Source organism: Ambystoma mexicanum, chromosome 12, assembly GCF_040938575.1.
Source record: "Ambystoma mexicanum isolate Mex_15411 chromosome 12, UKY_AmexF1_1, whole genome shotgun sequence".
Taxonomy (NCBI): Eukaryota; Metazoa; Chordata; class Amphibia; order Caudata; family Ambystomatidae; genus Ambystoma; species Ambystoma mexicanum.
Genome location: NC_090936.1, coordinates 628,668,506 through 628,689,826, shown reverse-complemented (window position 1 = coordinate 628,689,826; position 21,321 = coordinate 628,668,506). Strand labels below are relative to the sequence as shown.

Here is a 21,321-nt window from a genome sequence, read left to right as displayed (position 1 = left end):
TGCCACTCATCTGTCATGCCCCACAGTCCCCATGACATGAACGCACTTGGTGAAGCCCTGGTGGATCACGTAACAAAGGTGACCTATAGCAGGCATTTGGAGTGGAAAAGAGGGGACATAGCTAGTAACTGTTCTGAGATGCCTTCTGATGTTCCCAGGCAAGACCTGTGAGGAGATGTTCTCTCTTAACTCCGAGATAGGACTTTCCCAAGAGGCCCTGCCCTCCATTTGAGGCTTTCTCACCCTTCTTGGAGAGCCTATCAGCCCTACATTTTAGTTTGACTCATTGAACATTCTTGCTGTTTCTTCTGTTCTAAAGCCCAATGCTTTAGCTGTGGCACATGATGGGAGGCAAATAATGAGTCTCACCCCGACAGGTATCCAAGCTAAGTCTAGGAGCTCACCAATGATATGCCGGTGTTTGAGGATGAGGAGGAGTCGTGCAAGGAGTCTGGCTGGAGAAGATGAGACCAAGGAGTCTTGCTAGGGGAGATAAGGAGACTGACTCCACTAACTGACCCTGCACTGACCGCCACACACCTTTCACCAGTCTTCAGAGTCCACGCTAAGCCTTCCTCCTGATGTGTGATGCACCTTGATAGACACCCCACTGTTGGTTGGTGGTGATCCCACAAAACATTGCCTTAAAGAAACCATGAGTTATACACATGTATGTTTGACAACATATAGGGGGTCATTACAAGTTAGGAGGTAACCATGCCGTGGCATGGCTATCCCCTTACCGGGTACCGGGTCCGGGTTCCTTGAATGAGGAATTACTGGACCATTCCGACCTTGGAGGGCCCGGTAATTCCTCATTCAAGGAACCCATCCCCATTTCCATTCGAGCCCCCATAGGGCTCAATGGGAATGGGGAGAGGGCTAACAACAGGCCCGTTTATAATGGGCCTGTTGTTAGCACCCTGGTCTCCTTGTGGGACCCACTAAGGGCACCTGGTAAAACCAGGTGTCCTTATCGGGTTCCCGTCAGCAGACTCGTAATGAGGTGGAAAGGGGTTGATGGCTCTGGCACCTTTACCAGCGACGTTAACCCCTTACCGCCTCACTCATAATGACCCCCATAGTGTTTTGGGTCTCAGTGTTATTTTGGTGTGCAGCAGTTTGCTATTTCTTGATAAACTAGCAAAACGCCATTAGTATTCAGCAGAACAAGTGACAAGGAACTACAAAAGTGACCTCCCTTCATTTTTTGTAATTGTTAAGATGGATTTCTAGAATTTGGACTGGTGGTCAGATTTGAGGAGGCCACTGTAGGTATAGAGAACAGGGGAACTCTGAGGCGTTAGTTAAACCCAGTCAAGGTAGCAATGGAGAGAAGTCAAGGCTATTCTCGGGAGAGTGGGAGTGGGATCAGGGGTCCACAATGAGTCCACACAGCGAAGCACACACTAAATCAAATCAGACAGGAATGAATAAAAATACAGTATTTATTCTGGGCCTTAAACACACACTCAAAAATGAAACATGCTGCACAACACTCACTATTAAACATATATACAGTCACCATAGGTTCTTAAAATGCATTCAATGACTTCAATCAATAAAGGTCGTAAGTACAGTGATGCAGTAAATGGAACCAAGTCACAATAACTATTCCCTAGCTTCAGAAGTACAATCCCTATGAAGAGTGGGGCATTGTGTCAAAAGTCACAATGCTTCTCCCCACAATGAATCTGATGCAGGTAAAGTACTTGTGTTGGTGATTGCTCAAGAGAAGAGATGCAACAAAGTTGCAGGTAGGTAAAAATGTGTTCTTATGTATCATGTTTTCTCCGTGGGTGCGACAACCCAAAAGCAGAGAATGAAATGATACAAAGAGCCTCAATGTTTTCCTATGAAGGACAGGGGGTGTGAAATGCTTTGCATTTACTTATCCCCCTAACTTCGATTCTCCAGGTTGACTAGATGGGTCGACAGTGGAATGCTGGAGGATGGATTTCCTGCAGTTCATTCTGGTGAGAAGTACCCAGGATCTGTGGGTGCAAGCATTCTTCTGGTCGGGTCCAGGAGCAGAATGCAACCCTTGGTGAAGGGGAAATGCAGAAAGCACCAATGCAGACCTCTTCAGGACACTTTACAGAATGGAGGAAGGTGAGTACCCGCGGTGGCCACTGAACACAGACGACGGCAGGCATCATTCCAGTCGCAGTTGTAAAAGTCCTTCCAGAGCAGAATCCCTCGAGGCTAGGAAGCCGACGTTCAGCAGGAATGTGACTTTTACCACAAGCTGGCAACCACTGAGGTTTTGGCTGCAAATGCAGAATAGAGATGGTTACGGTGAGGTAGCTACTGGAGAGCTGGTCAGTCCACTGGGTGGTCTAGGGACACTTCCAAAAGCACAGGATTACTGGATACTTGAAAACATGTTAAAACTAATTGGTCCCACCAGCCCAGGGATGGAAGCACCGCAGGTAGTCCAACAGGGCTTCACTGGGCCAGACACTGAGAGGGATGTTGTGCGTCTTCTTCTGTATCTTCAGTTGGCTGTTCTTCTATAAGGGATTGTTGACTCCAGCGGTAATTGGAATAAATGGCTACAGGAGATGTCTTTGTATCCAAAATACAGCTTGTAAGCAAGTTAAAGCCCACCAATGGTAAGGATCTGCACCATTCAAACTGCCAGTAGTTGTCCAATCAGGGACAACTATTGGTTTCACTCAGGTCCCACACCTTGACTCACTGGCACCATGGATGTTGAGGGGGACCAGACAGCCCCACCCACTTCCTAAGCCACACACACAAAGGTTGGACCTTACATGGGATTTCCTGACCTAGCAAGGCAGGATGAAAGTCACACAATATGGCCTAAGAATAAGCACAAAACAAAAGTAATAGGTTTAGGGGTGTGAGTCCACATAGCTATGGAGGGAAAAATGCCAACAGAGAAATCTTTCGTAACATTAGTTCATTGGTGGGAAATGGTATTTCTGCTACTGTCTGTGGATTACTTGGGCACCTGTGATTGAAAGCAAGAGCAGGTGTGTCACTTGTTTACACACCAGCCACCTTCATGGTGGAGGGGGGCTGGAACCTAGCCCCACTTGTGTTTCCTGAATTGGAAGCAGACCGAGCTTATGTGATTGCCTAAGAAGTGCACTGTAGAAATGTAATAACAGGAGATGTCATCAAGGGAGTTTAGACACATAACCTGAGTGTGTGATTACTGCCACATGGTTAGTGCATGATTTTGCATATTTGCTTCAGGGGTATGTGAGGTTTGACTTTATTCACTTCCCTTGGAGGCACTTTCATGCTCACTACTATTTGCCATGCAAGTATAGCACCTGAACGCTTGAGGGAAGTCTCCAGGCAGCGCTCTAGTATTTCTGGTGTTCAGGTTGCGCCATTCCCTCTGGTTGCTCCAAGGGGTCCCACTCGAACTAGGCACTCCCCTGATTTTACTGAATACCCATATTCAACTTTTCACATCAGGTTACACACAGTTCATCAGAAATGTAGTTGAATGAATAATTTAATTTGTAAATTGCTAGTGGTAAGCCTAAATACTCTAATTCAGATCTGCTTGGTTCCAGCAGTTATCTCGCATCTCTAAAACATATCACAACCTATGGAGAATTGTTGCCATCAATAAGGAACTGCACTAGACAAACACACCGATTGTGTAGACGAAGCTAGGCACATGGACAATTGCGTGTAAATAGATGTTATATTATGCCAGTTATTTATAAATATTATGAAATGCCATCAAGCCATCTACAGTAGACTTCATTTACTGACTGTCAAACAAATGAGAAGACCTTTGCCTTGCAATCAGAAGTCATTAGATTTAGTACCCAATGTTGCATGCAGGCCCAAACAAACACGTGGTCTATATTAAATCTACTGTAGGTAATTGTACGACATAGCACAAGATCTTGCTCCCTAAATCTCCACATTTCCCATCAACATCATTTGTCTAGTTACTTCAGAGACACATTCAAAGAAACAAACAGTACAGTCAATACGAAAGGTGGTCTCTTCAAGTGCATTAAAGTAAGAGCAGAACAAGACACAAGCTACCTTTAGGAGAAGTACGTACGTAAAATAATGCACTCCAGGAAACATATCACCTGAGCCACAACTATTGAAATACACATGCTCATTTGTCCAGGCAACACGATGTATGCTTGGTCTAGTACCTGAATGCTAAAAACACTGGGTTTATAGCAAAAGAGGGCCAGTAAAAATCAAGACCGGTGTTTTCTCATGGCAATGCACTTTGCACAAAAACATTAGAGAGATGATACATTAAGGAATTATTTGAAATAGACACTGTGGACACTTAATCAAGAAAAAGGAATGAGGTTGAAAAGTTTTGTTGCCTAGCGACAATATATATTAACATTATGGGAACAGTCAAATGTAGGCGGCCACAACCCAGAGACTTATTTGCGCCCTTGATTGACTCAAACTGTGAACTGGACAGGAAGCAGAAGCTGGGTTGCTATGGGGCCATTACAAACAGGCATTGGAAAAGCCAATAGTTTGGGCGTTTACTGCTGGTCTTTGTATTTTGCATTTATAGGCAACGAGGTGCACGGAGGAGAGTGATAAGGGGTGCAGATGTTCCAGTGAATTAGAAGGAGAACAGAGCAAGGGAGCAAGCGATTGGAGAGGGTGCCATTAATGATGAGCAAGAGGAAATATGAGCGAGAAAGTTTGAGAATGAGAGGGTAAGAAATAAAGCGAGCGTGTGTGAGGAAGGATGAGGAGGGTAGAGAGTATCTGACATGATGTGTGGGCGTTTCAAATCTGTTTTACCTTCAAATTCCTTCAGAGTGGGAAAAAGCTCTCTAGGGCGTGATTTGGCATTGAGAAATCTCTGGCAGTTTTTTGGCGCCAGCACCACATAAATTCACCAGAAGCAAAGGGGACCATTTACATCATAATTCAAACTAGTAGCTGATCAATGATGCAAGTAGCGACCAGACAAAGTGCAAGAATCATTAAGTTTCTTGGTATTTATGTAATTACTGCATACTTTCAGATATCTCCAGTGCAATAACAAATGTATGTTTTCAGGCATTCAAGCCGCAATATTGTTATCTAGAATCTCAGGTTCTGAAAAGTCTACTTTCTTTTATGTCTGTTGCATTGTCACCCCCCATTTTTTTCTTTGTTGGGGTATCAAAACTTTCTGATTTCCTGATGATTTCAATTGAAAGAATGCTGCATAGAATTGAAAAAGATGCTTTTATTTTCTCTGCAATTAATTTTAGAGTGATCTATGACGTTTGTATATATATAATTGTGATAAAGATTTTACAATGAACTAAAAATTTGATTTTTCTATCACATACTTTAGCTAACATTAATGCATGCAATATGTTTTCCATGTTTGTTTATGAATTACATGTGGGATCAAGATTGAACAAATTGTGTAGAAGCCCTTGCAAGAAGTATATACACATATACTTACTTTAGTTCCGTGAATGTTTTTTCTCAGCAAAGTCCTCTTTAGAGGAAGAAAGACGTTGTGTTACAGAACCTTGGCACCCAGGAGCGCGTGATCATTTCCGTCCCAGAGTCTCCATTGATGCCCATAAAAATAAACTTTGCACATACAATTAAATCAAGTATGCAAGTACCAAAGCAAAAGCGATACGCAAAGAATGTAAATTCAGCGAGGCATCAGCCGCACCAGAGAAGGCAGAGTCTACCCCCCCCACCTTAGGATTTCTAGCACCTCTGATTCAAATGCTTCTCAGAGGTTCTTACCAGCACAGGCTGAAGTATTTCTCAATCTTCTTCACTCTTCTCATGTGGTTCATGTGTTTTCCTCTGCACTTCCCGGGCCCAGGTGCTCGCCTCAACACTGCTCCAGTTTCTGTGCTTTTTGCAGCACTTCCTAAGTTGAAGAGCTCTCTTCAGCAACTCTTGGCTTCATGTGCTCACCTCAGCATATCTCAGGTGTGAGCGCTCTCCTCAGCACCTCGCCCCACCTTCTCCTTCTTGTAACTCATGGCAATTCCCGTTTTGACTATTTCATGCCCTTTTTATTTGGGATGCCCTAACCTTTGCACCATCTCCCTCCTCATTAAAGGTCATTATAGGTCATCTCTTTTCTCACTTTTCAAACCTCAACCTAATTGGACACAATTGAATGAATCCATTCATCCATCTTGCCTCTGGGTGGGTAGAGTGCTACTGAAAGGGTTCTAATCTGTGGTTGCTTCTTGTTTCTCTTCTCATCGATTTCCTCTTTATGCATTTGCTTTGTATTTGTTGTCAACTAAATCCCATTGGCTACACACCGAATAAGGAAGCCCTGCTGCATCCTAGACCTTGAATGGCCTGTTACTGTGCACTTTCACAGGTAATGATGGTGTGCTTTCTCTACTAAAATGATACATCGTGGGGGACGCTGTTGTGGGTCCAAAATGGCTGCGCCTGCTAGAGCTCCTGGAGCCATGCCGTCAACGGGCCGGACTTCTTTTTAGCAGAGCATGCTCTCTGCATGGTTGGAAGCCATCCATGGGTGTGCACGCATCAAGTTGATACTGTTTTCATCTCCTGCATTGATCCTGGGAGCATGGTGTTGCTGATTGTGGCCGCACTGCTGTGCAGGGAGGTGGAGGCCGCAAAGATAGGTTCTCCGGTGCCGCTTAACGGATCAGGCCAACATTGGGCCCGATTGACGCATCCATGGGGGAATCCCGATGCCTGGTGGTGGTGAGTGTCATCCCTGACTTGTTTGCCCCTGCTTGTTGGCGGTGCAAGCAATGTGGGGCTAGAGCTGCAGCAAATTCCTTCTACCTTCCAGCGGGCCGCACATCAGTCTCCGATCCCGGCTGCTGCCGAGGTGCCTAGGATCTCTCTGTGCTGTGCCTCTACACCAACGGCGACACTTTAGCTATGGAGGTGCAGGGCATTGGGGGTGCTCCCAATGCAATCATCAGCCCACAACACAAACGCTGGCTCTATCGGGTGGAACGCTGCAGACTGCAGAGACTTTGGCTGTTCAGTTGAGGACAATGGGCAGGAGCGCCCTGCTCCCTCTGCTTTGCTGTGGCCCGGTGAGTGCATTGCTGGGGCACCTGTGACACCCCACAATCCTTATTATTGACATACTGCAAGTGCTCATTTGTGCCACACTCGATGCATTAATCCCACCTGGTCCAAGTGTGAACCACTGCTCCTCCCTCAGAAGGTACCAGTTGCGACCCTTTAAACTTGCATACAGGCAGCACACCAACTGGTCTACTTGGACCTAGACTTCTGCAACCTACCTCAGGGGGCCCATTACCTGGGGATGTCCTGTGCCTGTGATTTAGCCTTTTGCAGCAGGAGCCCCAGTCTCTATCCTGACTGCAGTGGTGCAAGGCACACACTGTCTCCGGTTGCCGTGCGTGAATCCACTGCCCTTCTGATTGCAGAAGCTTCGGCTCTGACTACCTGGAAACACTTGTGTATAGGCGTCATGCAAATGTGAAATAAATGTCAAATAAATAGACTGCCCAGGTGAGGCTTGAGAACACTACTGCATTGCTGCTGGATTGAGAGTGTCTGACTGCCCTTGTGTGCGTGCACCAGAATTGGCGACTGGTCAATCTATTGCTGGGTCCTTTCCACACTACGAGGATGACTAAAGGAGAAGCAACAAAGCAGTGTTCCATGACTTTGTATGCCAAATCCACTCCAAACACATCTAAAGTTACTGAGGTGGCTGGGGTTATGGACCAAGTATCTGCATCTGCGAAACTCACCGAAACCCAGTTTATGATGGCGTGCATGCAGGAAAGGTTTTTGGCAGTACATAGCAAGCTGGATGTCATCACCACCACTGCCGGGTCCATTAAGGCACACCTGGAGAAGACTGATCAGTGCTTGTCGGAGGCAGGGATGAGTCTGGATACAGTGGAGGGCGATGTTACGACCCTGAAGGCGGAGGTGAAGGCTCTCTCCAGGCAAAGTGCATATGGTGGTGAAGAAAAACGACAACCTTGAATCACAATCCAGCCATAATAATATTCGCATCTTTGGGGTGCTTGAGAGTAACACTGAAACATTGCTGGAATCTTTTATAGAAAGCTCTCTTCTCCCGCTACTGGGCAACCTTCCAATTTCACAGCAGTTGCAATTGAGCGTGCGCATAGATCCCTTGCACCCAAACCCAGACCTTGCTCAAATCTTTAACTATCGAGACCACAATGCCATTCTTCGAGCGACCCAAGAGCAGGGGGATCTAATGTTGGGGTGCAACAGAGTGCACATCTATCCTGATTTCTGTGTGGCTGTGCAACAGGAGCAGAAGACCTTGGTGGTTAAGAAATGCTTCCGAGACAGTGGGCTAAAGTATGAAATGTTGTATCCTGCCAAGCTGTGAACCGAGTGGAACACCAAGACTTATTTTTTTACGCTACCCGAGGAAGCTACGAAATTCCTGGATGAAAACTAAATGCTGTCATGACTGCTGAACGATTGGCTTCTCAGGAATTCATGCCTCACCTGCCTGTCATATTTACATATTTTGTCCTCTTTTCTGGTGTTGCCTTCTGACGCTCTATTTTCAGCCTAAATCACCATGCAGAGAAGGTCTCCTCAACCAGTGTCATAAGTTGTGGTACATTTGCTGTCCTCCAGATATGTTGAGACTTCAGAAGTATATGAATACATGTTCTTTCATTTGTTGAAGCTCATTGATTAGCCCGGGTCTAAGCCCATGCACCAGCTTCCGCATGCAATGTTGCATTGATGTTGGGATGCGTCGGGGACATTAGTACTGCAGTTTTGAGGTTAATGAGGGTGGGGGTGAGGAGGGGGGACCTGGAGCTCATACAAATGCTCTTGGCACTCAACCTGGCACTTGGTGGGACATGGTGTGCACTGTAGGTGGCCTCGGGCGGGGGTGGCGGTGGCTGGGCAGGGAGGAAGGTAGTAGGATACAGGGATTGCCAGGCTGGTCGCAGTAACATGCCTTACCTGGAATGTGAGGTGGCTGGGTAACACGATCAAAAGGCGAAAAATACTCCTTCACATAGAGAGACATAATGCCAAAACACTCTATTTGCAGGAAACTCATTTTCTGGCAGCAGGCTGCAAAGGGTTCACTAGAAACTGGGGCTAAAATAGATTCTACACCACATACTCCATGCAGTCTAGGGGCGTGATGGTTCTTATACACAAAACTCTACCGTTTCTGCACAAAAAGGTGGGTATTGATCCACAGGGCAGTTATATTCTGATATATGGGTCCCTGTTTGGGGGCCAACAGCTGCTATTATTAATGTCTATGGCCCAAATGTTGACGATCACCAATTCTATGTTGATATAGTTGACAAGTTGACCCTATGTCCATTGATGCCTGTTCTATGGGGTTGGGGTGTGATTTCAACACAATTTTGGACCCGCAACTGGACCGGTCTGCCCACACCCGCAGACCGCTATCGCAAACTGCTCACATAATTAAAGGGGGTATGACTACCTTGGGACTGGTGGATGCTTGGTGGGCGTTGCATGCTTGTGAGTGCTTTTCAGTGGTAACAACAGAACAGATATACAGCAGGGGGTAGGATACAGAGGATATCACTCTAGAGTACCTCAACGTTCCTTCTTTCTATTATCTGTTTAGAGCACTGGCAGAGTGCTGGCACAGGAGGGCATACATAATCATTTGTAGAGTGCAGCATTCCCCTGCAACCCTTCCTCTCCAAAGCACTGTAAGAGGAAGCCAGAAAATTTGCATTTTTCCTACAGCCTTAACCTCGGTGGAAACCCAACCTTACAAGAAATATAAAGATAACAGGCAGGTGAGCTGAAATGTACAGAGAGGCTATTGCACTAACCTCCACTGAAGATGATATGTTGAATAAGCAACCATACCATGTTTGTTCCATCACAAAAGCTCAGATTTCAGGTGCAAATATTCCTAGTAAACATTTTGATCTTTAAAAAAGAATTTGAACAGGACCTGACCCTTGTTAGATAAGTAGGTGCGGACGCATTCAATTGATCTGTCAAGACAATACTGTCATGGTTACAAATTTTCCCCTAAAGAACATTTTACCATTATGATAACCAATGGCAGAAACTTGTTGGGACGCTGGTATGTCAAAATGATAACCAGGAATAAAATATGATTCAAATTAGAAGTACATTTGGTATAAGAAATAAAACCCAACTAAAGATGTTAGGATAAGGAGGTGTAGATGAAGGACACCATCAATTCATGGTTGCTATATCTCAGAAGGGAGCACATAATTCACGCTCAAAGTGATTCACTGCTCTAAATATTTGGGTATAATAATTTTAGTTGTGACATTATAAATGAAAGAGTTTCAGAATACATAATTTTTTCATATATATTGTTGCTTACATTGCATAAACAGCAGGGGATCAATGCTAAACAACTGGCGGCAAGCCTTCAAATAAAGTTTCCCCGACCATAACACTGCAAAAAAAGGATTTTTTAAATGGTGGAAAATGCTGAACACACTTTACATGGATCACCCAAACCTGGGCTTCGTCCGAATAACATGCATAACGCATATACTTTTTGGTAGACCCACGCCACATGGAGCGGGGGAATTCAATATTAGAAAAAACACACTCAATGTTTTGTGGTCCATCCCAATAATCGTCTACTGTGAACATATGTATTTCATGAGCTATAGTCTCCATACTGTGCTGGGTATATAACCTGTTCCAGATTCTTATTGGCATCCATTCTGCTCTGCCATTCCTGAACTTTTGGTTTCAAGTGGTTTTTCTTCTTTTGAATGTTCATATTTGGACTACTGAAGCTCCAACATACCATAGGTGGGATTATAGGAGGCCCCCGTGCCATTAAGACCTACAAGAATTGGGCTTAATGGAGATTGGGGTCTGTAATATGCAAAGCAAACACGCGCCCCTCCAAAGTCAACCTGTTTGCTGCAGTTGCTGAAAGTCAAGAGCACGCTGTGAAGATGCCTGCACCTGCCATCTTAATGACGGGTGTGCTATTTTCCCAACGAAAAAAAAGAAAGATATGGGATTTGAGAGCCCTCGGGTACATTAGTGCATTTGTACTGCATGTGCTCACTGGCTATTGCTGCCTCCTGCATGACACCAAAGTGTTGCACCTCTTTTCTCTGCTTGTAATAGATACAGCACTGAGCCCTTCCCATTGTCTGCACGCTTTTCGCCCAGATGGGTCTTGCATCCTATTCAGGGACACGCCTTTACTTGCTTTAAGTGGACGCAGCATCGCAATGCATGGCCACAGATGTACCCTCACATCCATTGCCTTGTGGGGAGGGAATTCCACACCTCTGTATTTCTGCCCGGGGGCATCCGTGTGCACTGTAGGACACTGATTCCTCATACACACTGGGTGTGCCTGTAGGTTGAGGTGCTATCGTGCTGTGTTTGACCCCCACTACTCTCATGTGGCAGTCCCCAGCAAGGGACATGGCTCTGCATTGCTGGCTTTAATCCTTCATAGATGCACAATACACAACCAATACAATGCACGTTTCTGAATTAAAATCCTTTGAAATAGGTTTTGCATTATTAAGTGTGAATTTCATTCGATGGAGGTATGTGAAAATGGTTAATTACACTCCCATAGGTTATTTCGTGGTTTATATTCCCTGCTCTAAAAACGTGTATTTAGTATTTTAAAATCTTTAAAATCTTTACACTATGGAATGTTTTGCACATAGAGTTTTCAGCACCTCTAATGCTATCTGTGTGTGTACTTCAAAATATTCACATATGAGGTATGTGAAATCTTCCTTTACTGTTAGGACCTTTGAAATTCATTGAATGGACAGGGAAGGTAAGTGGGATGACTTTAGTCTATGGGAAGTACATGTGTCCGTATATCTATACAACGTCCAGGCCGCGCTGTGGGAACGGGCCCCTTCAGCTAGAGGGTTTTCGTGTGGCTTAATCTTAATGGTAATCAGAGGTGGGCTAACTGCAGGGATTGACTGTCGAATAACAGGTCAGATGAAGGCCAAAGGGGAGCAGGATTTATGTGTGTAAGAGTTTAATGTAAAAAGTGCAAAGTGTGATCCAAGAGTCGAATGTGATGCATACTATATCTTCTTTATATCCAACATCAAAATCAAATATTAAACAAATAAAGTAAATAAAGCAGCTTGGACAATACCCCCTCCTTAGATAGTGAAGAGTTGCACCCAAATACTGTTACTAGTGCTGCAATTAAGATTCCCCTTCCTTTTGTTTTTCTTATATTCTTATTCTCTTCTCCTTGACTATCTGTGTGGAATTGGGATTTTCTTGTTTTTGCTCCAGTTCTTAAGATCTAATAATTTCATAATTTGATGACCTCATGATTGATTTATTGTGTGTTTTCATATTTTAGTTCAAGGAACTATTTTGTAAAGGAATTTAAGGGAGCCATTAACAAAAGGAATGGCCCAACAGATGCAGATGGGAAGATGGCTCACTGTGTTCTGTGCTTGATCTGCAGGTCACATGTCTGAATCCCGACAATCCTGACTCAGCCTTTCATCCTTCTGAGGTTGATAAATGAGTACCAACTTCAGTTGGGTGATAATAACTGTATGTGCATTTTCTATGTGCAGAACCTTGCGGAAAATACTATACACATTATTATGTTAACTATTAATATTACAGAGGTAGAACCTTTCAGTGGGCATTGTAAGTGCTGTCAACAGGCTATTTCCCCCAGGGGGTCTGAGGCATAGGACATAGGGCACCTTTTTGATCATCTGACCGATTGTCAAATGTTTGGGGAGCCCACACAATTCCACTCAATTCCTAATTGTCTCCCAAGAGAATCACTGCAGTTTCACCCAGATCATGGTTTTCAGCCATCTCTAGAAAGGCCGATATGGATATCTAATTCACCACCACCGATCCCTACTGAAACACTTCATTTTCCTAAGTCTGTGCCTTGGGAATGTTAGTGTTGGTCGCGATGGCAACATAGGTTTCAGATAGATAACAAAGTTTGCAATGTTGTTTACTAACTTACCATTATGTACGAAGCGTTGATGTAGTCAGTTCCTTCGCTGGCCAATGAAGGAAGGCCAACTCTTGCTCTTTCCACTGCAATGAGATGTGCAATTGAGTGCTAATACAAACATGAATACAATTAAACATGTATGTGTAATGACACGATTTCATGAACATGTTATGACACTGTTTTCTGTCGATTTGAAAGTCAAAGTAACCACATATAAAAAATAAAAAATACCTTTGTGCCTTATATTGAAAAAGTTGATATTTAGTGAACACATTGCTTGGATTGGGTTGTACAGGAGTCAAGACAGGACACAATCCCCCAAGAGCCTCAATCTTGTCCATGAGGTTTTCTAACAACCCCGGACCAAGGACAAATCCCAATGGATGCACAGACCGCCACTTATAGTACTGCGCTACTGTACAAAGATGCCAACCCAAATGTTGGTGACTCACTCCCTCCACCCTCTACTGTGCGCCGCTGCTCTCGAGCTAGGCTCGCACTTTAAACAATAAAATACAAATGACATATAAAATGAGGTGCATCCTGCAGAAGTAGTGCGTCTGCTCCTACTTCTGCTGTCCTGACTATTTCCGCAGGGTTCTCCTTGAAGTCTACTCTCTGTGGATTCCATACGTGCATCGAACATTTTCTCTCCACCACACACAATGCTGGTTTGATGGCAGGAAAAAACGGCCTTTGTTCGTTCTTCCACTTCCTCCCCGATGCCAGGGACAGTTGCAGTCCCCTTCACTTTATCACTTATCCCCCCAGGAAATCAAAGTATGCGGTCAAATGGTGCCTTACAAATGGTTTTCCCGGGTGCTGTTGCTGGTACGGCATGGACCGGGCGTTCCCGGTAATATCGCACAGTCAGGAGGGTTCTGCTGTCAGCTGCCTTATCATGATTGGCCTGCGTGCAGATCCTGCTGCACTGTGCTCACATGCCCGTGGTCATTATGTATTGTTAACTAATGTTACCAAAGGGTAACCTAAACTTACATTTAGGTGCAGTTTAAGAACACCACCTTCTCACATACTTGTTTTTGTAAGAGAAAAGGTATTCATTTAATTATTTTATGTGTAGGGTTAAGTGCATTAATATTTGTTCCATCACTGTCTGGTGGATTCCTGAAATGTATTATTCATCAAACACGTACGATCACTTTTGTATATTTTAGAATATGAACGGGTCTAATAAGTTGTTAATTTTCATAAATATCAATGATCCTCCCGAACACTTGACACACACATACACTTATCTGGCATTCATCCTCCAGCGAATGTGTGTGACCAAGGTCCCACCTCCTTCAGACACATTGATTGAGGCTGTACATGCGTTATGAATGAGCCAATCAGCTTCATATGCAGATCAACGTTATTCATAAAACCTGCCCAGATCCAAGCATGGGCAATTTTCTTACACTTAGGATCTGAAGACTGGGACACTAAGCAGATGTGGGGAGGGTTTGCCACCTCACTTTTACCAGGTTTATTCCCAGACTCTGGGTAATAAATAAATAAGGTCTAGGTGACATCCGTCATCCCACAGTCTTGCTTCAAATTCTTGTTACACAGCCGACTCTGCACCTGAAACCAACATACTACTTACGTAGTCTAGGCCACTGCACAGCTCGTACAATCAGAAGCCAACCCAATAGCTTGACTCTCACCAAAAGCTGCATATTCTTTCAAAGCAACATTATCCAGGAAGTAACAGAGACAGGGCCTCATTACGACCCTGGCGGTACGGGGTTAACGGCGCCGTAAAGGTGCCGGCGCCGTCAACCCCTTACCGCCTCATTACGAGTTCCCCTCGCGGGACCCAGGAAGCAACGCCTGGTCAAACCAGGCGTGCTTACCGGGTCCCGCGAGGGGAAGAAGGAGCAAACAACCGGCCAACTCGTAATGGCCCGTTGTTTGCGCCCCTTTCCCATTCCCATTCAGCCCTATGGGGGCTGAAATGGGAATGGGGAAGGACCGGGTCCGGGTCCTTGGAGGGAGGAATTACCGGGCCTTCCGAACTCGGAATGGCCCGGTTATTCCTCATTCTGACGACCCGGACGCGATTTCAGCGGCAGCCATGCCGCCAATAGTGGCATGGCTACCGCCGAACTCGTAATGAGGGCCACAGACTTGTAATCGCCTCTGAAATTGATCATCCTTTGTTTCAAAGTGACACAGTGTTGCACTGTAATCAGAAAGCATTCACATTTTGCAGAACCTACCTGGAATGATGCCAGATGTTCTGTTCTTCTCCCTGTTGGCTTGTTTCAGAGCAGCTGAATAGTCACACTGCAGAATGTTGGGCTGGCTTAAGAGCTGCAATAATGAAACCATTAACTGTAAAGGACGGAGTGAAAAGGACACATGCAGTCTTCCAGGGTTGGTTTGTCACCTTGGATTTTCTGTGTACTTAATGTTCATACCTTACAATATTTGTATTTTAACAGTACCATTCTTGTGTGAGAGAGCTTGGAGTGTGTGTTGTGCGCACTCCAGTGTGTGTGGGTACTTATGTTCCAGAGAAAAGCATGCTCTTCAGCAATCCCAGCGTTGCCCATGACCCGCGCACTTCTGCCTAATGATTTTCTGCGGCCCACCGATTCCCTGAACCGCATATCCCCAGCACAAAAGGTATTTACGGAACTATTAAAAGTGATTCTGATTCAGTCTTTTTGACCCTTCCCCACTTGCCAACACCCGTTGTACTTGGAATTGCTTGGCTGCAGAGAGGTTGAAGTGGGCGCGCGTCTCATGTTCGGCGCATTCCACCCCCCCATAAGCGCAGCTATGCTCCCCACAGGGACAATAGTCCCTTGAAAGACCTATTTCCCGCTCTTTGTGTAGGCCGTGTGTTCTTTTTGACTGATTTCTCAGCCTTTATAAATGGACTAAACAATAGATGAGAGTGCCCGGCACTGGGTTTCTGATTAGACCTTTTTACCAAGGTCAAGGACACCACTGCTCTAGAGGCAGGATGGATGACGCTGCAGCGGTGAGACCAACGCCGCCGCTTCATAGCACAATGTCTTTTATGCGCTCTCAAGCACAACATTTGCGAAATTTGAGAAATGCTCCCATGAAAGAGCCCAAGAGATTTTACCTTGAACTGCTTCTCCAGTCGCGTCTTCCCCGTTGGTCCAGGTGTTAGAAGCGCATTCACATAGGAGTGGATGTGAGTGTCGAGCACCTCCGTTTCTTTGCTCAGGATTGCTTCAATCAGCGCATCGTGAATAAAGACATATTGCTCCTGTTAAAACATTGACAACAAACATCACAGGCTGAATGGTAGCACAATGCCCTGTGCACTCCTCTGACACAGACTAAAGTTTGATTGACGGCTTCCTGCGATATTGGCGCGAATCGGGTCTGAAAGTAGCTGATATTGTTTGAATACACAATGCCCTACAACTTGTATTTTCTAAGTCAATGACATAAGTGTTAGTTTGCTGTTATGTTACTAAGCATGGGTAAATACGTTTATCTGAAAAATCCCAAATCACCGGAAATTTCACGGTATATTCGGCATTCGATAAACTTCTTGAATGTTTTAAGAGATTCAGGCAAAGGAGTTTGGCTGTCTTTAAAAGGGCCATGCAACAGAAACCTGTCAGCCGTGTCTGGAAAGAGGGATGGCTCTTGTTGAGTGAAATCTTTGCTTATGGAGAAGAGGTTGGGTGAGCATTTAACACTAGCAAGGTCTTTAACAGAAGAACATTGTATTTACAGTGCGTTTAAAGCTGAGAGGCTAGCTCAGATGACGCTGTGCAAACCAACTTTGATCACCAGTCCGGCGCTTAGAAGCTGGAGCAGTCCGGCATTAAGCACATCAGCAGTACAATGAAAACAAAAATAATAAACACAGAAAGACCAAAGGAAACATTATTTGGAAATTATATTTTTTTTCCAGAGGAGAAAAGTTTTTTGACACACCAGAATTATAATTGAATATTTTACTGAGCACAACAAAACATTATGCAGAAAGCAATCTGTAAAGGCAACGTAGCCTAGGGCTTTGGAGATTTTATTTCATAGATGTTTTATTTCTCTTTCAGGAGATCAGGCGCCATCTTGCTTCCATATGTCACCCGTGCATTATTTGAAAACACAAAATCCGAGATGCTAGTGCAGTACATTTCCAAAGCAATTGATTTTGCCACTTTATTTGGTGAACGTAAACTTGTTTGGAGGGCGAGGATCAGGTAGTGGCATGAGCGACTGTTTTGTGAGCTGGGGAAACAATACACTCCCTGCAAAAGGAGGACATTGCAACGGGCACAAGATTAAACATACAATCACACAATGCCAGAAACCAGCACTGTAGACTTCACCAGCCCTCGATTTCGCTACTGTAATTAGTAGACACAAACCTGTTTGGAGAGTGGTTGCCAGGCACCGGCAAGAGGTTGGCGTGATGCAATACACCACCTGCTTTTCACACTATGGACATCCACCAAATACCAGAGGGAAGTGCCCTAGCTTGTGATGTTGTCCCTTTTTTGGGGGAAGGTACACTTCTTTGGAATGTAGCTGTGATAGTGGTAGGCAGTGGCATTATCGGCAGATTGTTTCTTTAATGTGTGACAGAATGTACCGCCTGCTTGAGGAGGACTTTGCTTAAGGACTTGTGTCTGTGGGTTGAATGAAGGGCCAAAGCTGCAGGTGCTTATTTGATACAGAGCTGCAGTGTAACACACCTTGCCTGGGGGAAAGAGACGACAGGTCTGCTCGTAGAAAACCAGGGCACCGGAGCAGTCTGTGGAGTGAGAGGGGAAAAAGCAAGCCCAGCGAGACTATTCCCTATCTTCCCATTACGCGAGAGACCATTGTGCAGGTCCCAGTACTTCGGGAGTCTGTTCTGGGGCTGGCCGATGGGCTGCCTACTCAATCTTTGCAAGAAGGGGTTGTGTTAGTAGCTTATAAGAACCTGTGGGAAACTGGTGGGGTTTTCAGAACAATAATAAGAACTGTAGATGAACTTTTTATGACTTCAAAATACTTATTGAATTCTTATACAATCTTGTAGGTTTGAATTAGGATGTATATGCGATCTTATACGATTCTGATAAGATGCTTATCACTAATAGGTACAGTAATGACAAAATATTTGCAACATGATCTAATCGCGAGTGAGAGTGATATTAGGAACCCTTTTCAGCACCTAGTTTTAAATGAAACAGTGTCCGTGAGATTCCAGTCTCCCCTAGGATTTGTGCTCTCAGCTTGACTGAGTTGCATCCTTGGATGACTTGAACTCTTATTTCATCCCCTTAGTTGAGGAGGGGCACATGTAAAGGTTAACAGTCATAGCCGAGCATGGAACTCAACCCAAGTTCAGTCTTCCTTCTCTTTAGCATCTCTTGGATGAAAGCGCTTGTAGTGCGCTTTGACCATGGGAGTAAAATAGATTTCATCTTGACATTTGCCGCTTGATATGATCCATATGTGAGGGAGAGAGTCTTGGTAATCCTGTACACTGTGGGGCACATGCATAGTAGAGAATTTTGCTATATCAACAACCTCAATCATGGCATCAAATACATCCCAAGTCTCACCCATAGTGCTCTTTCAGGGTTCGGTTGGATGGCGCTACAAGGACATCAATTTCGGCCAGTGGCTATTTAATTACCTGGTGAGCTCAGTGAGCGGAAACCGCTGCAAGAGGTTTGCTGGAGTGTGGTGCCTGCAGCGTTAAAATCCCTTTGAGCCGCACTCATCAATTGCAATCACCCGGAGTTTGCCTATAACAACAACTCACTGCGCTGAAGCGACGCAATATTTAATTACCTAGTGAGCTCAGTGCTGGAGGTGAGCGGAAACCGCTGCAAGAAGATTGCTGATGTGTGGTGCCTGCAGGTTTAAAATCCCTTTGAGCCGCAGTCATCCATTGCAGTCACCGGGAGTTTAGCTATAACAAAATGGCACCACACTGAAGTGATGCAATATTGAACTACCTGGTGACCTCGGTGCTGGAGGTGAGCGGAAACCACTGCAAGAAGGTTGCTGGAGAGTGGTGCCTGCAGGGCTAAAAACTGTTTGACCCACAGTCATCCAATGTAATTACCTGGAGTTTGACTATAACACCAACTCACTGCGTTGAAGCGACACAATATTTAATTACCTAGTGAGCTCAGTGCTGGAGGTGAGCAGAAACCGCTGCAAGAAGATTGCTGATGTGTGGTGCCTGCAGGTTTAAAATCCCTCTGAGCCGCAATCATCCATTGCAGTCACCGGGAGCTTAGCTATAACAAAATGGCACCACACTGAAGTAATGCAATATTTAACTACCTGGTGACCTCGGTGCTGGAGGTGAGCGGAAACCACTGCAAGAAGGTTGCTAGAGAGTGGTGCCTGCAGGGCTAAAATCTGTTTGACCCACAGTCATCCAATGTAATTACCTGGAGGTTGCTTGTAGAGATGGGTCACCCATACGACAGTGAGCTGGGCAAAGTCATAGCACACTTAAAGGGGTGCTCTAACTTCCTTGAGAAATATAATGATATTATAAGCAAGACCACCACATGCGTCCCTGACATTGCTTTTGCTAAAAGGGAGCTCAGGAAAAAAAGCTCTGCCACACACATCATCACACATTCAACATATTACATATCTGCACTGACAGCAGTAGGGAGAGAGACACTTATCAGAAATGGTTAAGGTGCCACCAAAACAATAAGAGAATAGAATGTTGGCAATATTTAGTCGAATTAAGTAAATTTGATGACGTCCATCAGTTTTGGAAATTGGTTAAAGGAGATCATGTTTACAAAAAAAACCAATGCAGTTGGCCTCTATATCCCAATTGGAAACTCATATCTCCAATTCTATGTGTAAGCCCCCCTTCATGAATAACATTGATTCAATTATGGCCCATAAATGGAATTTCCATTTGACTGCAAATGATATTACCAATAATTAAATCAATCTAGAGCACCTGGAGCGAATGCTACTTGCAACACTGTATTTAAAAAGACAATAATGTGGGGCAAATTACTCATTTATTCAGATCCATTAGTGAGATCTGCATACTGCCGACCAGCTGAACAGAGAGCATCATCATTTCTATTCATAAACAAGGCCCTACGAATGATCCAGCCACACATTGGCTATGTGAGAATCGCCAGCAAATATATTTGCCCGAGTTCTCTTGGCTGAACTAAATGAGTGGATTATTAACAAACAAAGGCTACATAACCAAACAGGTTTTAGAAAAGGCCCCCTTGGCCTTTACTAAGATATTACCATTGCTCACCATCATTCAGAGAGCATGGGGTCACCATGAACAAGCTCTATATGTCAGCTGTATTGACTTTAGTTTGGTATTCAACACCATCAATCTGGAAGGCTTGTGGGAGAACCTTCATACTTGGGAAATCCAGGCTGGATTCCTGAGTATGATTATTGCACTTCATAACAACACTACTGAAAAGATTAGAACCAGTCAAGCAGGGGAACCTACTGACCGCATCTCTACTCACAGAAGCTTAAAACAAGGCTGTATATCATCCCCCACTCTATTTAACTTATACCTGTCAGCTCTATCGGCAGCATTCACATGTGACAATTCTTATCCCCCAATATAAGCACCTCAAGTCTGCAATGGATGAGCTCTGCTGATGACTTCATCCTGATGGATTTTTCTCCATGAGGACTTCAACAACAGCTTAATCTATTGGGAAATTATTCGCTAGACAACGACCTTGTCAGAAACATCAACACGACAAAGACCATGCACTTCCCACTAACAAAAAAGCTAGGAGATGTAATTTTACTTTGAAAATAAGTAACGCTATTTCAGAGTGTGTTGGTCACTATACATATCTGGGTGTACATTTAGACGTAAATTACAATGAAAACTCCAAATGGAGCAACTTTCTAAATCCATACAACAGCATATTGGTGCAATCAGGTTGTTCCCCTACTCAACTTGTGGATATTCACTTGTATCACTAATAGCCATATACAAGGGTTATATCATTCCACTAATGTTACATGGAGTGACCATTTGGGGAGGGAGCTGCATTAAAGATCTTTTAAAACTAGAATACTTCTACTTGCGTGTTATCTGCAGTATGCCACACTGCTGACTTATTGACTGTCTACGGATAGAATTGGCTATTTGCTCTATACAGACATACATACTAAAAAGATGCATGAATCTATACTGGAAAATGGAAATCTCAGAGCCTAATTCACTTATGAAGCTAGTAGCAAGTGATCATGTTACTATGGGATGTTATATAAGCTCCTATAGAAATGAAAATCTATCAAACAAGGGAAGACAATGGTGTGAGGCTAATAACCGTGTCTCCTCACACTCTCCCATAATCATCTATAGAACAATGGTGAAACTGTATGTG

General features: G+C 44.4%; 1 protein-coding gene across 8 annotated transcripts in view; it reads right to left on the bottom strand.

Annotated features, from left to right (window-relative positions):
• PTPRZ1 (protein tyrosine phosphatase receptor type Z1) overlaps nucleotides 1–21,321 on the bottom strand; it is a 949,709-nt gene that overhangs the window by 55,975 nt on the left and 872,413 nt on the right. For all 8 annotated transcript variants that reach the window (XM_069629084.1, XM_069629085.1, XM_069629086.1 and 5 more), the window contains 3 exons: nucleotides 16,065–16,211; nucleotides 15,187–15,280; nucleotides 12,971–13,044 (listed from right to left, as the gene is read on the bottom strand). In XM_069629084.1, coding sequence (XP_069485185.1) covers nucleotides 12,971–13,044; nucleotides 15,187–15,280; nucleotides 16,065–16,211 — 315 coding nt within the window. The remainder of the gene's footprint in view (nucleotides 1–12,970; nucleotides 13,045–15,186; nucleotides 15,281–16,064; nucleotides 16,212–21,321) is intronic.